This window comes from Branchiostoma floridae, chromosome 14 (genome assembly GCF_000003815.2).
Source record: "Branchiostoma floridae strain S238N-H82 chromosome 14, Bfl_VNyyK, whole genome shotgun sequence".
In the NCBI taxonomy this organism is placed as follows: domain Eukaryota; kingdom Metazoa; phylum Chordata; class Leptocardii; order Amphioxiformes; family Branchiostomatidae; genus Branchiostoma; species Branchiostoma floridae.
In genome coordinates this window covers 3,270,402-3,287,932 of record NC_049992.1, presented here as the reverse complement: position 1 = coordinate 3,287,932, position 17,531 = coordinate 3,270,402, and the positions used below count along the sequence as shown (strand labels likewise).

The following is a 17,531-nucleotide window of genomic DNA, read 5'->3' as shown; positions in this document are numbered from 1 at the left end:
CCTCATGATCAAAAAAGGATTCATAACTAATTCAGACATACATACAGCGCCATACAAATGTCTGTTGTGGCCCCTGCATACAACGTATCTGTAAACAGACCCACAGATTCTTATCCGAGGTTGCACACAATCTCTTAGAGCGAAATAACTGACACATTCCAACACAATATACTTCCGACGCCGTTAGAGACTCCTCCTGATCAACAAAGATATATTCCCGAGTCAATCAGACCATCGTCGGCTTCTCTCCGGCTCGGCTCTACTCGGCTTTGTACGGCTGCATCGGTCAGGTCATCGCTATGGTAATAGGCGATAATTGCAGCAGGAATGTCGAGCAGAATTTCAAATGTTGCGGCGAGGTGACGCCGGGGTCCCGAACGCAAATTGCCGCCAAAGTACGGAGAGATCTGAAGCCGCCTGCGGACCTTTTTAGCCGTCCATTTTTGTTCGGGGCAGTACTGACAACTCCCTCTGTGTAATTGATATGATCTGATGAAGTGAACAGCCGAGAAGCCGACAGTCCAGAGGAGTGTGGATCCTTGAAACAGGCAAGTCAACTTCCCCTATCGTACAGCCCCTCAGTGGGGCAATACTTAATGGTTCCGGTTACCGGTTAGGCTGGTCTGGGGAGATGTATGCTTATGTAATGTACTATGACCAAGGTTTTGTGTACATAGCTGGTTATATTGCTTGGTCTTACAACCTTATTCTCGCCGGCAATGGTATTACCGTGTTTTGGATATGCATGCCGTTATTACCTTACATTTGTAATATATATATATGACTGTTACAACTTGGCTGTAGTTGGAGGCAATGTACCCAAATGTTGCCATGATCATTCTTTTTTTTACTTTGGCTAGATGTGGTGGGCATTGATATATAATAGATTATGTGTATACTTAACATAATGTGTGTACTTAACGCATAGAAACATTGCAAAGATATAACAACGTGCAGATAGCATCATTGCCTCTGACCTAACTAATAATCTGGCTTCGTCCCAAATCACTAAATACGGTCAGACTCATCGTCACACGCCCGAATCACCGCATTTGCAGTAATTGCGACCCTTGGCCAACACTATCCAGGAAAGCCAGCTGTCAAAGTCTATTCATATCTTCTTTAATCCTAGCCCATAAAGGTAATCCCGAACATGATTTCCTAGAGACTTGAGGAATATAAATCGTCGCTTCAAATAGAAAACTCGATTACTAAGAGGGCTATATATACACTTTCTTTGCTCATTAACTGAAGAATCTACATTCTGCGTGCGTTTTCGCCGAACGATTTTAGCTAAACGTGAACCCCCATGCGTTTCCATCATTATAAAGGAGCGAGAAGAATGCAAATCTATATACCAGATTACTGTACTCAAGCCAACTCGCCATATATCTGATTTCAGAGACGTGCCTTATGGTTGATGTGAGCTGTACTTATTAGCCCGATGCATTGGGCAAGCAGGTAATGTTACAATTAATCTTAAGATGCCATATATCTTGCAGTTAATTGAATTGCATCGTGTTGATGTGATCATTAGCGTGTTTGGCCCAGGGTTCCAATCCACTGCATGTCACCGATGTTGTGCTCTCGGCAAAGGCACTTACCCATAGTCTGTACCAGACTGACTACGCTGACTGTTATAGGGAGAATAACTTGCCAGGGGAGTTTTCCTACCAGAGTAGTTGGCCGGTCTCGCAGAAACATTTGCCTTGGTGTGGACTGACTTATGCTGATTGGATAGCTGCCTCTACGGCCGGTGAGGCTATGGGACCGCTGAGGTGAAGTGAGGTGAGAACTGACTCCTCTGGCTAATCTCCAAGCAGATCCTACGGTAGCATAAGATAGTATCAAAAGCTGGCAGAGGAGTGAAGCCGGCTTAGGAGTGTGTTTCGCTACGCAAATGGACACCTCTTGGCTGACTACACTCCTTGGCCAGTTTGGTACTATCTTATGCCATTGTAGGATCTGCTTGGAGATTATCCTCTGGCCAATTTCCCGATGTTTTTGCCGAATTCTGCGATCCCCGCACCGCCGTAGAAAGGCTGGTGGAGGCCACTTCTCTTCCTCCATCCTGGTGAAAGATTAGCACCTATATGTCCTCGACTGGGGATGTTAAGTGGTAGCGCTGGGTATCGGTACAGCGTACCGGTACAAAACCGGTTTTTCTTATTGAACCGGTGCAGAAAAACCGGACCTGAAAAAATTAGGTGGGCCGGATGTTGGACCGATTAGAAAATTAACAGATTATTTTATCAGGCATTCAAACGTTTTGGCGCTTGCAGGTGGAATAAATAACAAGAGTGAAGTAGAGCAGAGTTTATAGTAATTTCTACCAAGTTTTACAGCCAATCGTACAGGTGCAGTTAGCGTTGTAGGATTTTAAAACGCCAGTGTAAGTCTAATACTCCACCAAATAGATTTCTTTGTAGTGAAATGGACCATTGGTATGAGTCATACTGAATTAGGTCCAGGTTCAGGTCCGGACCTGGACCTGATCCTCTGGACCTGAACCGGACCTGGACCTGAATTTTCTGTACCGGTGTGACAGCGATCTCGCCCCCCCGTGATCTCGCCCCCCCGGGGGCGAAATCACTAGCGATCTCGCCCCCCCGGGGCGAAATCACTAGCGATCTCGCCCTCCCCGGCTAGTGATCTCGCCCCCCTACCTCGCCCCCCTTTAGCGATTTCGCCCCCCCCCCCAAAAAAAACGGGTTTACATGACATTTTAGAAGTTGATTGGTATAAATCACAAAATGTAGTTTCAGAATGATATAAGTACACGAGTTTGATACATAACTCCATTCATAGTATCAATATTAACGTAATTACATGGTAATAAGATAGTTGAACTTGTTTCAGACAAGGAGGGTTTGGTCCCTTGTATTCCCATTATTGCATATTCCCGAGTCTTGACATAAGATGTATTTCATTGTATTCACCTGTCCTCAAGCAACCTATACATCTCCAATATGAAGTCTCTACCATGAAGTGACCACAAAAGAACTGTGTTTGTGTAGCATTTAGCAACAGCTATATCAACTTGCGCGTGGATAGTGTTTATAATGAGAAACTATTATTCACGTGTGTTTTTGTTAGTGCTTTGGAAATGTTTCCAGCACAAGAAAAAAAACACAGTGACAAATTGAAAACATATAGCTGACGTATTCCGTACCATAGACGGTGTTGATTTATACGTTCGCAGTAGCACTGTTTTTATGCCACCTCAGCTGGAAAAATTGTCTTTTTCATTTCAATGTCATGTTTGCACCGAACAATATAGTATCGACTTTAAGAGAGGTATGACATCTTACGGTACGGTAATAATGTGCCATATAGGTACCAGGTAACACCATATACGTTACTCCCCAGGTGCAGTATAGTACCAGGTAGCGCACCTGTAATATGTAGTAGCCAGCTGCTCTTGGGGGGGGGGGGGGCGAAAACGCTAAAGGGGGGCGAAAACGCTAGTGATCTCGCCCCCCGGGGGGGCGAGATCGCCGGGGGGGCGAGATCGCTGTCACACCTGTACCCACCCCTATAAGTGGGATTGTGTGACGCAATCGGTAAGGTCTTTGGCCCAGACCCCAGAGGTAACGGGTTCGAAACCGCTGATGTGTCACCGATCTTGTGCCCTTGGGAACGGCACTCTACACGACTTTCCTCACTTCACTCAGGTAAACATGAGTACCTAGCTTTGGTTAGGGGCCGTCCCTCGGAAAGGACGCTAAATGGAGGTTTCGTGTTTGAGGAGAGCCACATTAAAGATCCCACACACTTATAGAAAAGAGTAGGGGTCCTTCCCGGTAGGAGTGGTTCAAAAACTACAGTCCTTTGGCCGCAAATGGGGCAATTACAGTCGTATTGAAGTCACTATGCAGATAACCTACTGCCCCTGCGACCCCCAAAGGGCATCTTTTCCTCGGATTATGCAATTTATTCATCTCAAAACCGGTGGGTAGCCCCTACAACTTTTGAGAGTTGATTTCAAAGGGAGCCCACCATACATGTAAAACAAAGCAAATCGAGTTACATTCAGTCAGAGTAAAGACACCAGTGGACAACATACAGTCTATCACAAGAAAATCGAGGCGTCATAAACTCAAATCCCTGTCTATATCACCAAGGAGATTTCATCAGATGAAACCTTTTTGATTTCGCAATCCTAAACGTTCCAAGGTCAAACCAAAAACGTCAAAGATGGAGTGGAGGTCAGAGGTCAAGGTGCTACATGTGGTTTGTGTCTTAAGGCAGCTTTGAACTGCCTCAGATGTTGGCAAACAGTGTTAAATTGTCGAAGATGTTGGCAGCCAGTCTGAATTGCAACTGCACTTAGGCCACAGCAAGTACATTTTATGGATGACATCCTGTGCAGACTGCAAAAATAGTGCGATAGGGCGAAAAAAAACAAGATCGGTAGAAAAAACATTTTCAAAAATAGGCACCATAAAGTTGTGATGACTGTTGTAAAAATAATCAAAGGGACAAAACATGGTATCACAGCCAACAAGGCATTCATTCATTTATTTAAGACATGTACTGATATGGTAAAAGTGACACTAGTGTGGTAGACTGGCATCACCAACAAAGTTGGTAACCACACTCGTAGCTTCCATGTTGGTGTCACTTTTACAACTATCCAATAAGTTTCATTTCTACAACTACAGTCCTGGGTACCTCGCAAGTGTCACTTCTACAAGTAATTATTAGGCTACAACACAATATATTTGCTCATTTTGGTACTTTATCGCCATGTTGACCACCCCTGCAGAAGAAAAAAAATCTTGTTTTTTTTCTGAAATCAGGCGAAAATTAATGCGCGCGCCGATGTCATCCATAAAATTTACTTGCTGTGGCCTTATAGATTAAGATTTTCTTCTCACAATAGAGGCTTTATCTTACTAAGCTGTTGACAGGAAATAACGCACTTAATTAATTTTCCTTCAGTCTGAAATGCTTTCATTCTAATGCCTTTATCTTGACCTAAAACTCCGACATTTTGAATACAGGATCTTCAAGGTCATGATTGAGACCATCCTGACTGTGCCCAGGCGTCCATTCTCCTCCTCTCCCCGTGTCTGGACCAACTGTCTCCCCGGAGTCAAAGGAAACCGTTTACACAACCGCGATCGGCGCTAACTCATCAATCTTGTTGGCAAAGACCATTGTCAGCCAGTGTCAGACGACTCAATCAAATCGCCACAAACCATGGCCTCCTCTGCGAACCACGTGAATCACGCAGACCCGCACACGGAGGGCTCGCGACAGGCGAAGGAAGTGGCTGTGATAGTAAATCACCCGGACCCCGCCATGCCACGCGCGCTCCGTCCCCGGGAAGCCGCCGTGCTGGTCTGCTTGTTCATGTCTCTGGCGGTCTGCGTGATTTTCGGCGTGATGTTAGCGACAAGAGGCGGAGTCCACGAGATAGAAAGCGCTTCTGACGGACACGTTTGCCTCACCGCCGACTGTATCACCTCAGCGGCACTACTACTGGCCAGCATGGACCCTACAGCCGATCCCTGCCACGACTTCTTCCAGTTCTCCTGCGGAGGCTGGCTCCAGGACAACCCCATCCCTCCGGAGCAGAAGCAGTGGGGGGTCGACTCCAAGATGTGGGAAACCAACGAGAAGATCTTGAGGAGGCTCCTCGAAACGCCGACTTTAAGAAACTCGACAGAATCGTACGAGCGGAAGGCCAAGGACTATTTCCAGTCGTGTATGGAGAAGGAGGCTAGAGAACAGGCTTCGGGGCGGCCTCTTCTGGAGCTGATGGACCAGTTAGGAGGCTGGGCAGCCGTAGGGAACTGGAGCGAGGCTACCTGGGACTTTAACGACACCTTCACCAAGTTACACCTGGATCTGAAGGTGGACGCGCTCTTCTTCTTATGGGTCAACTTCGACGATAAGGATTCATCCAAGTACGTCTTCAGGGTGGGTACATTCTTCTTTAAGATTTTTTAAGTGGATTCTCAATGAATCAAAATTGACGATTATAGTATAACTAAGCTATACGTTAGTAACACTTCTATCAAGGTCCCTTGTTCCACTACAATTGTATTGGGTTGATATGGGTCAAATATAGTTGCCTCTCAAAGATTTGTGATGGAAAATGCCCGGGGGCCCCTGACAGCTAGATTTTAGGTTGCTAGGGCTGGTACACTGTGAACTGCGAAATGTAGCGGGCACACTACATTACGGATCTACCCATACTCGTTAGCAACTAAGTAAGCTAACACAAGTGAAGAAAATCAAGCGACCGTAAAGAGAATAGTATCTGTACTTATATAGCCGGTATAACCGCCCTTCGGCGTAACACACCAGCTTCGCAGGCACGCGGTGCGGCAGCAGCTGGTTATATTACACCGAACGACCTGTCACACCTAACTATGGCAGTATGGCAGGTGCTGTGTTGTGTTTTGTTGTAGTACTCATGACGTACTCCGTTTCAGATTGACCAGGGAGGGCTGGGGTTACCCGACAGGAGCTACTACATCAGCAAGGAGTCGCTCAAGGTTGGAGGCGTCTTTATTTTCTTATCCTCAAGCTATTCTGGGGTTGTGATGATCTATTCTAGGGCAGTGAGCAAATACTGGGCACGCAAACGCAAACGTACATGATCAAATTAGCCGGGAGGGAACCGAAAGAGACTTGGTGAACGGGGGCCTATTTCAAAGTGTAATCGACAGTGGGACGACTACATGTACAGCCTTAAGTTTGCTGCTCCGGTTCGTTGAATGTCATTGTTCTTTGTGTCAATTCAACTAGATAATTTTTGCTTGCGAAACTTGGTATTAGAAAAGATAATTGCTATCACGTTAGCCCCACCTGATTGTATAAGGATTTTTCTTATTCTATAGATTGGTCAGTACAGTGTTAGGATGATGTGTTCTGCTTATCTACGAGTATTTAGTAGTTAACAGTCTACCATATGAAAGTTACAGTGCTTTGTGTCGTTCAATTACCGTCAGCATTATGACACCAAAATCAATGAGAATATTTAAAAAAAGCAGACGGTCTATGAGGCTTTGATTCCATGAGTCAATTCATTTGTTCCGAATATAATCGTTATTGATGTGGTACACACATGTACAGACACAGGTCGTATACAAGTCGACTCCAGAAATTGAAGATCTACAATTTACCATTACCAACTAACTACACAAATATGTTTTGAATCACTGCTCTCGGGCACGTTAATTTCTTTATTTCACAGAGTGAAGGGGAGGGCAAAACAGGTCCAAAACAGGTGAAGGCTGCCCTCCCGTACATAAAATACATACATGGCACAACATGATATACAATAACACAATACCATAATATGCACAATAATAGCATAAAATGACATTATCAAAACATAATGATGATCAAAACATACAATTGTAACACCTGTCGCCACACAGGTTGTCGATGCGTACAGGAAGCTGATAGCCCGGGTGGTGCAGCTGTTGGGGGCAGACCCGGACTCAGCCCAGGACTCCGCTCAAGATGTGGTCAACTTCGAGACGAAACTGGCAGAGGTAAGCAAATAATAACGACAAAATAGGACTGGTAGATTGACTCCCACTCTCGTAACTTGATGTCGCTGTTAAACATGGGAATGAAAATGATAGAAAGTATGTACATTGAATTTTTGTCGGAATTGCCTCTCATACTGATAGTTTTTTTCTCAAAATGGACTGGGTAGTTTTAAACTGTGTAAAGTGACATTTCATTTGCTAAAAGTATATCTTATCTTGCCCAAAAGCTGACAGTTCCCGAATCCGAACGAACCAATGTGAACGCGCTGTACAACAATGTCCGGATCCACGAGCTGAAAACCATCGCACCCATGGTGAGGCACCATCTCTGTTTCAGCCACGTCTTTAGTCTGGTTATCGTGGTTACAACTATCTGTATATCCTTATATGATTTAGTAAATAAGTGAGTGAGTGAGTGAGTGTGTGAGTGAGTGTGTGAGTGAGTGAGTGAGTGAGTGAGTGAGTGAGTGAGTGAGTGAGTGAGTGAGTGACTTCATTGTTAGGAAGTCACCTTCACCAATCGATAGTATCTTTTGTTTTGTATATCAATGAACCATGTATTGAATTGAATTCATTACAAGCATATTGATATATCAGTGCCTTTCAGATTGACTGGGAGTCGTTTTTCCACGCCATGGTACCGGACCTGCCGTCTGCACGGGTCGTGCTGTACGCTACGGACTACCTGCGGCACATATCACAGCTCATCTCAGACACACCTGCAAGGTGAGTACAACACGGACTACCTGCGGCACATATCACAACTCATCTCTGACACACCTGCAAGGTGGGTACAACACACTTAACAGTAACTCTGAAGGAAGAGAGGAAAGAGGGTAATATCCAAGCAGATCCTACGATGGCATAAGATAGTACCAAACTGGCCAAGGAGTGTAGTCATCCAAGAAGTGTCCCCGGTAGCGAAACACACTTATAAGCCGACTTAATTCCTCTGTCAGCTTTTGATGATATCTTATGCTACCATAGGATCTGCTTGGAGATTAAGAGGATGGAAGGAAGCTAAGGAAGGGAGGGAGAGACGAAGGAAGGAAAAGAAAGACAAAGAAGAGAAAGAAGAAAGGAAGGCATAAAGTAAAGAAAGAAGGAAATAAATAAATAATGAAATAACGAAAGAAAAGGAAAAAGAAAGACAGAAAGAAAGAAGGAAGGAAGGAAAGAAAGAAAAATGGAAAGAAAGAAAGAAATATGGACTCCAAGCTGTAACAAAAGTCGAGAGACACTTTCAGTGATATACTGGGGTTAAGCGACAAAGAAGGTGCAACTGATATGCTGTTTTTCTATCCCTACGAAGAAGGGAAGCATGCCAAACTATTTTCGCCTCAGGCTTGGCAACGGTTCTGGAAATGTAAGACCGGGGGTCAAAAGTGTAATTCCCGCCTTTCATCAACAAAACGGCCGGCACGCAATCGCAGTTCCGAGAACTCGAGGCGAACGAAATGGGTTGAAGGGATTTTGTCTGACATTGAACCTAACTACAGTTAGCCTGGGTACCATACCATCGAGGCGCTCGAGTTGCTCTTCGGCGGTGTAGGGGTGGCCGCCCGTGCAGTTAATTGCTACAGGCCGGGGGAGTTCTTACGGGGTTAGGTTAATTTCGTCGCGCCCCTACGCTGGCGGCGTAAACTCCAAAGGCCGGCTACAAGCTCTGGCGGCCTAATCTCAAAGGGCAGCGAATCAGACAGGCTGACAGAAGCAGGTCGGTGCTTAGCACTGGGCCGGGTAAAGCAACCCAAACCCGACCAGCGGAGAATGGTACCCAGGCTAAACTACAGTGCACATTTTATTTCATTTCATTTATTGTGAATGTAAACAGTACATGACAACTGGTAATCGGGCAGCAGAAAGGCTGGTAGTGGCTACCACTGATACATACATCATAATACAAATCATTACAATGTACAAGACCTACGACGAAATATCAATATATACATCAATACATCATACAATAGCAGTAAATTATACAATGAACAAATTACAACAGCCTCATTACCCACACTTTGGGTACCTACTGGCTGCAAAATACACCCGATATTATTATTATTATTATTATCATTATTATCATCAATGTAAATACAAATAAGCTAGAAAGAGAGAAAACATGCAACGGTTGGAAAGTCTTTTGGGTCTAGTACTGTACATGCAGAAACTTTCGCGGTGATTAAATGGTTTCGCTGTGGCCACTTCACCGCGAACTTAAAACAACCGCGAACATTTTTCCATGGCAGTAAGAGGCTACAGTGCATGGTGCTACCGCGAAATTAAAACCACCACATTGTCAGTGATCAGATACTAGTAAGAGGTGGTTTCTGCATTTGGCCTTGTGCCTTATAGTGCAAATATCGACCACATATCCTACATGCTAGAATCAGTGGGACACTAGATTCCTGTAATGTAACACTGGACACAGATACGTTAATGTTTCCCCCCGTCTGTTTCAGAACGCTGAATAACTACCTCCTGTGGCGCGTAGCGGCCAGTTTCGTGACGGACCTCAGCCAGCCCTTCAGGAAGGCTCTGGAAGACTTTAACAAGGTCTGTGTGTTTTGGCGTACAGCCATTTTGAAGTTCATACGTCCGTGTTTTATATCATTACAAATCCTGGAGTTATTTCACATATATTACAGCAAGAAAGTCAGGCTTACCCAGGTATGCACCGCCTGTGGTCAATCAAATTACAGCCAATTAACACAAATTAAGAAAGGGATACTAAAACAAATGGTTAGCTATAGCTTAAAAGCTTCCCGGAGAGGGAAAAGGTTTATTCCACACCATACAAACCAAGTCAACACAAGGAGTTATGTTCCGACCATCTTCATACGCCCGTGTTTCATTTCATTACAAACCTTAGAGTTATTACAGCACATATATTACAGCAATAAAGTCATTCTTACCATTCACTCTGTCTAGATATGCACCACCTGTCCTCAATCAAATCAAATCAAACAAATAAGGCAATTAACAAAAAGTAAGAGATGAATACTAAAATAAATGGATGGCCAAAAAGCTTTTTGTAATATTCAGCACGATACATCCAACTTTTTACAAACCAACTTTATGAGCTTCGCAGTTCTGACTCAATAAACGTTCATTGCTTTTGAAACTTAAATAAGAAAGAAAACGAGTGTCACTTTATTGTTGATTATACAGACAGTGGTTGGTTGGCATCCATCTGTCTCGGAAGAAAATGGTAGGCAGCTAGGTGGGTTAGGTGACCCGTCTGCCTGGTCTGCACGTGACTTTTTAAGGTGAAGGAGGGGTGTGCACTTCCTTCTCCACCCTCTCGTCTACTGGCGCACTAAGTCCCACAGGACAAGAACTGCATGTCACGTGTAAGACGGCCCCAGCAGATTGTACAATATACAGCAATGAAATAGCCTTTAAACTGTTTACTCCTGTAGGTAGCTGAGGGTACGGCAGGTGTGACGGAGGAGTGGCGGTTGTGTCTACAGGCGGTGGATGAGCACATGGGCATGGCGCTGGGGGGCATGTTCGTCAGAGACTCCTTCTCCAAGGAGAGCAAGGAAAAGGTAAGTAAATCTAGATCACACACCTTAAGTAAAGTCTGTTTTCTAGAAATACATTTTTTATACATCGTACCGAGCTACGAAAACACCATCTCTGCTAACACCACCCATGGGCCAGTATATATCACAAAATGTCGGGAATTTCATCCTCCACTGTACACAGAAAAAAATCAAACCAGATATTAACTATTTTGTTTGTTGTTTGTTTGTGACTTTAATTAGACTTGAAAAGTTTTAGATAAGCAGTAGCACTTGATGACTCTTTTTATTTCGCTTTACATTTGTATCATTACTGTATTATATACCTTATGATTACTTTATCATTATTGTATTCGTATGTATACATAAGCTTGCAAATTAGCCAACGGACATGAATTTGCAGTAAAGTTATTATTACAAAACGGGATATTTTACATATTGCAACTGCGCGGAGCTATAGATAGGTTGCTTGTCTTACCTTCAATGGAAGATCTTGGACTACATGGCAACGGTGTACATAACGTAGTGGACCCGGTGCTAAAACCTCTCTTGATAATATTACTCAGCAAACTAATCTGAATGATACTGCTTCAGCCCATTGATGGCGTTCCTTTCCTAGGTGAAAGAGATTGCCGTCGACATCAAAAAAGCTTTCGTCTTTAACTTGGAGAAAATAGATTGGATGGATGAACAGACCAAGGCGTCTGCCGTCGAGAAGGTAGGACATGAAATCCAGGTCATCAAGTTAAATGTGGGTTGCAATCATTTGTCTCCAGCGACAAAGTCAAGTGTCCAGATTTCTGGGACCTGAGCCAGAATTCTGAGGAATTCTGGGAATCTAAGCCATACGCTTGGGAACCTCTGCCAGAATTCTGGGAACTTGATCCAGAGTTCTAGGAACTTGAGCCAGAGTTCCGGGAACCTGAGCCAACATTCTGGGAACCTAAGCCTGCCTACCTACCTTAGTACCTACCTAGTCCCTTGACCTCCAGGTCGTTTGGGGGACAAGGTAGCCAGAAAGATAGAGAGTTGTTTCCAGGCTCGTCTTTCCCTTGCCAGGGTCAACCTTCTGAGCCTTGAGACATCTAATTGCAACCTTTCTGTCCACCATCATTTGATACATCGTACCTATACAAATATGAAATCATTTGTAAATCTATTTCAAATTGTTAAGTTTTAAACTTTTGTACTTAATTACTAGTACTCTTTATCTATGTTTTTTGGTAGTCGAACCACATGGTGGAGAAGATAGGTTATCCCGACTACATCCTGAACGACACACTGTTGGACGAAAAGTTCACCGAGGTATTTTTACGATAATATAGAAGTGAGGCAACCATGATATATACTCTAATAATAAGCGACCATATTCACCGACCCTCTAGAGGAAGACTAGGTGAGTTGAAGTGAGTATAGAATTTTTTTTCTTCTTTTCTTCTCACGAGTATGGACTGATGTCATTAGCATCCACCACCTTACCAATGCGTCGACAGAGATCTCCACTGTAATAAAATTAACTTCCTGTACATCTACATGTAAATATACATGGGATTGCTGCACAAGAGATCAAACTCACAGTTTTCAAAGTGGGGATAAATGTAATTTGGTGTATAAATATTGATAGAGATTTGAGATTTTGACACATTTTTTTATAAAAATCTTCCAATCTTCCTCAGCTGCGTGTCGGCAGAGACAGCTTCTTCCAGAACCGAGTGAGCGGGATGCGGCATCAGGTGCGGCAGATGCTGGCAAAGCTGGAGAGGCCGGTGGACAGAACACTGTGGGTAACAGTCCGAATTACGTGCTTTTCCTACTAATGCTAGTTTTGTATAAACTTACTCTTCAAATTGGTGTTATGAAGAAATAGAAAAAGCGTGATTTTGCTCTTACCAGTACCCAATTGGTGTATGGACTTAACAATGACCAAGAAGGAAATTATTATCCAACAATGATGCTTAGATTTTGTAATAGAAAAATACCCATTTCATTATCATGGACGTTCTGAAGTGATTGGTCATCAGTATTGATCCTGAAGAAGGCGACAATTGTCCGTGTATACCTTTGTGTTGGACGAAAGTTTGTCATTATACAAGACTCCTTTCATTCATATCTTGTTGTCATAAAGTAACTCGTACACACCGTACCATGGCCACACAACATTTTCATGATTTACTCTATCCTGCAATCCGTAGCTGGACGATGCCACCTCATCTGGTAAATGCCTACTACTGGCCAAACACCAACGAAATGGGTGAGTCCAAACAACAGCATCGTATATATGAACACTGAATCGGATTTTGATGATTAGGACAGATTTGAGCAATCTTTCACGACTGAATACATGTTGTTTCTACCTTAGTTTTCCCTGCCGGTATTCTTCAGAGATCATTCTACGATTCGAAGTTTCCCATGTGAGTATCAAGATCATCGTTTTTGACTGGCACGGAACGATATGATGATGATCGTTTTTGAACTACTAATTAAAAGTAACATCCATATGGTCCCGCCCAATATGAATGTGTACAGTTGTCCTAGCTTAGAACCTATATAACGTTAGCGAGTTCCTCCATCATCGTTTCTGTGGCAGTCATTGTGAACAAAACTGTGTTCTTCCGAAAATAATTTGTAAATCAGGTTGTTAGAACATAGGATGCTGGATGCTTCTTTTGCACGCCAGAATGCCTCTTACCTGCTGACGGAAGATGTCTGACAGACATCGGCATGTCAGCAGGTAAGAGGCATTCTGGTGTGCAAAAGAAATCTACAATATCCTAAATCTGTGTTCTGTTAAGGTCGATGAACTTTGGCGGAATCGGAGGTGTGATCGCGCATGAGCTGACACATGGATTTGACGATTGGGGTGAGTATTGTGTTTGCCAGAAATAAACCTGTAGTGTAAACACGCAATGTGTTGTATCCTACCTACCAACTATGCCTAATCTCACCTGCTGATGTTTCGATGTCATGTATGTATCTGTATACGTATCCCCCATCGTCCCGGTTCATCACTGGCGTTGACTTCCTTATCCAGACTGCTTCTTAAATCCACCGGATACATCTGTGTCTCCGCTGTCTATTACCTTACCCCTTCCCAGTCAATGGTTCTTTAATAGGAAAAGTCCAATATCCACTGAATGATTTTACAGGAGGAAACTACGACAAGGAGGGGAACCTGAGGTCCTGGTGGTCCAACAGCTCCTGGACAAACTTCACGCGGGCGTCACAGTGCGTCATAGATCTGTACAGCAGCTACGTCATCGAAGGGAAACAGGTGGGCAACTCAGTTGACGCTGCATGCCATACACACATTTGTGTCATACCTGGGCCGCGATAACGTACGATACAGGTGCTCTGGGCCGGGCGATAACTTGCCGTATCACACGGGCTTCCATCAAATAAATCGAAGGTACTCCGTGTGCACCGAGTGGGACGCGGTCGAAAATTCGAATACGGATTCGTGCTGTTACAATTTTTTTGTTCCTGGGCACCAAATTTCTCAACTTCTGGCGCATTTCACATTATAACGTGTGAATTATCAGGTGGGCATAACATAAATAAAATCATCCGGTGGTACGGAATACACCGTGTTGTATTCTATATACGTATCAGGTGTTTACACTCATGTAGCTATGATTTTAGTTTTATCCGCCATATTGAATGGTCCAAGCTGAAAGTTACATAATGTAAGAATACCTTTTTTCCAGATAGACGGCAGGTTGACACTTGGAGAAAACATAGCCGACATAGGAGGCCTAAAGCAAGCATATTATGTGAGTATCGTAAATCTAAAGTCATATCTATTTCTCATAGTATAACATTTACAAAGCCTCTGGCTACTTTTAATAGTTGAAGCATCATTCATTAGAGGTAGCCTTTCTAATTTCTAAGTACCCACAGACGTTAAGCTGACTTTTGTTTGAACCTTTTATTCATTCAGGAGAAGCTGAAATCGGCATACAAGTGAAGTCATAGTTGTCATAGCTTCTAATCTTAAGCTGGTCATTGCTCTTCCAACTTAAGTCCGAAGTTTAAAGGGACTTCGAGAGATCACGTACTGTTGTTTTCCTGTGTATTTTACAGGGTTATCAAATATGGAAAAAGGTTCACCAGCAGGGTGAGCCTTTACTGCCGGGGCTGAATAGAACACATGAGGAGGTGTTCTTCATGTCCTTTGCACAGGTAAAGTCCTATTACATAATATATATTTACTTTGCCAATAATCGAAGATATAAAAAAAATTGATATGCGTTAATGTTAGTCTGTGTGACACAAACTCTGCTGTCCAGGTAAAGTCCCATCAAATAGCAACTTTACTTTGCCAATAATAAAAGATGTAAAAAAATTGATATGCATTAAAGTTAGTCTGTGTGACACAAACTCAGCTGTCCAGGGCTGTAACTGGCTCCTCCCGGTAGCAAGCCGGTTAGATGTTGGATGGGGTGCTATAAGCGAGATTTAGTTAGGCTATGTTTAAGTCTGTCTGAACTTACTTCTTTCTCATCATCATCATATCTTGTCGCTCCATCTCCTTATCCGGCAGCAGGCTGCCTCTTTCACAAAGATGTCATGTTTGTTTTGATAGCCAAGTTAACGTTGAACATGACGCTTTGTTGTCTGTCTGCAGAGTTGGTGCATAACGCAGCGCCCGGAGGCTTTAGATGTCATGCTTCTAGTGGATCCGCACGCGCCACCAAAGTACAGGTACATAGTACAGGAAGACGGCTTATTATATGCCTGGCAGATTACATCAATGAGGTTATATCTACATTGTTGTCTTGTCGTGCTACATGTATTTTCCGTTAATAGAACCTCATTGATTACACACAGTTCTTGGCAATACATTTTCTGTACTTTTGGGGGAATTTACCTTGATATAACGTTAACCATCTAGCGCAAGCTCTAGGATCAGCCCATGCGCCAAGTTCTTTAGCGATGGGAGAGGGGCAAAATAGCAGTCAACCATTTATTCAAAACGGCTATACTTCATAGCTCAAACTAGATTGGAATACAATATTCTTCTCCTTTTTCTTCAGGGTAATCGGCAGTGTGTCGCAGTTGGCTGAGTTCTCAGAAGCGTTCCACTGTCCGGTGGGGAGTCCCATGAACCCTGTACACAAGTGTTCAGTTTGGTGAAAACCATCGGAACATAAATATTTATTAATGAACTTTTAATGAAAATATCATATGGTAAATTTAACTATAAAATCTCGTTGTTATGACTTCTGATCTAAAGTAAACTTATAGTCACTACAGATATTGGTCCTAACTTGAATACATTGTATAAAGGAACCTAGCCAATGTCTATAATATATGATTTTTGAAAACATTTGGAAAGGAACTTACATGTATATCTCACATCCTATCACAGTTTTCTGAAGTAACAAAATGCCTGCAACCCTCTTGAGCCCAAGTTCGTCACTTGTTAATTGTTGAAAGATGAAAGAAATGTACAATGTCAATACATTTCAACATTGGTTATCAGTCATTCAATGCTATGTATATACTCTGCAAACTTTAGCTTGGCTGTTAGAATAAGGCTTAAAGGTAATTGGTAATTATATTGCAATCCATACATAGTATGGGATTGCAATATATTGTTTTTCCTTTCGTTCTCCTCCTGTCAAATCTTCAAATGGATTCAACTTTTTCATTTTTGGGCCAAATGAGCTGAAATTTGGCAGGGTGGTAGAAGTAGCAAATACCCCCAGGCGTTTTTTTCATTTTCTTGATAGAGGCCTTAGAATTTATGATATTTAGGGTTTTTGGTCATTTTTAGATAAAATATGTATATTTTGGGCCCCTGTGCCCTGGTATTACAAGCTAATGACCTGAAATTTGGTACAGAGGTGCATTAAACATATGAGCACAGAAAACCATCAACACTTTCTTCATAGATCGCTTAAAAAATGAGTTATTTTAGGGTTTTTGGCCATTTTTGACTAAAAATGTCTATTTTTGGCTCCTATGCCCTTGTATTGAAACCAAATGACATGAAATTTGGTACATAGGTGCGTTTGACATATGACCACAGAACTCCATCAATGCTTTATTCATTGTTTACTCCAAAAATGAGTTATTTTAGGGTTTTTGGCCATTTTTGTCTAAAAATGTATATTTTTTGCTCCTATGCCCTTGTATAGAAACCAAATGACCTGAAATTTGGTACAGAGGTGCATTGAACATATTCTCACAGGACCCCATTGACACTTTCTTCATAGATCACTTCAAAAATTAGTAATTTTGGGTTTTTCAGTCATCTTTGACTAAAAATGTATATTTTTGGCTTCTATGCCCTTGTATGTAAACCAAATGACCTAAAATTTGGTACAAAGGTAAATTGGACATATGACAACAGGACTCCATTAACACTTTCTTCATAGAGCACTTATAATGTGGGTTATTTTGGGATTTTAAGCGATTTTTAACTAAAAAATGTATATTTTTGGCTCCTATGCCCTTATATTGAAACCAAATGACCTAAAATTCGGCATGA

The 17,531-nt window shown here is 42.7% G+C and overlaps 1 protein-coding gene across 1 annotated transcript; it reads left to right on the top strand.

Annotated features, from left to right (window-relative positions):
- The first annotated feature begins 1,661 nt into the window (after positions 1–1,661).
- On the top strand, positions 1,662–16,589 carry LOC118431155 (endothelin-converting enzyme homolog). Its single transcript, XM_035842272.1, has 19 exons — positions 1,662–1,788; positions 5,007–5,928; positions 6,447–6,509; positions 7,398–7,514; positions 7,742–7,828; positions 8,122–8,240; positions 9,974–10,067; positions 10,934–11,062; positions 11,658–11,756; positions 12,266–12,343; positions 12,715–12,818; positions 13,231–13,289; positions 13,398–13,449; positions 13,831–13,898; positions 14,185–14,309; positions 14,743–14,808; positions 15,119–15,217; positions 15,663–15,739; positions 16,072–16,589. The coding sequence occupies exons 2-19, from the start codon at positions 5,206–5,208 to the stop codon at positions 16,169–16,171; spliced, it is 2,259 nt and encodes a 752-aa protein (XP_035698165.1). The 5' UTR covers positions 1,662–1,788; positions 5,007–5,205; the 3' UTR covers positions 16,172–16,589.
- The last annotated feature ends 942 nt before the right edge of the window (positions 16,590–17,531 follow it).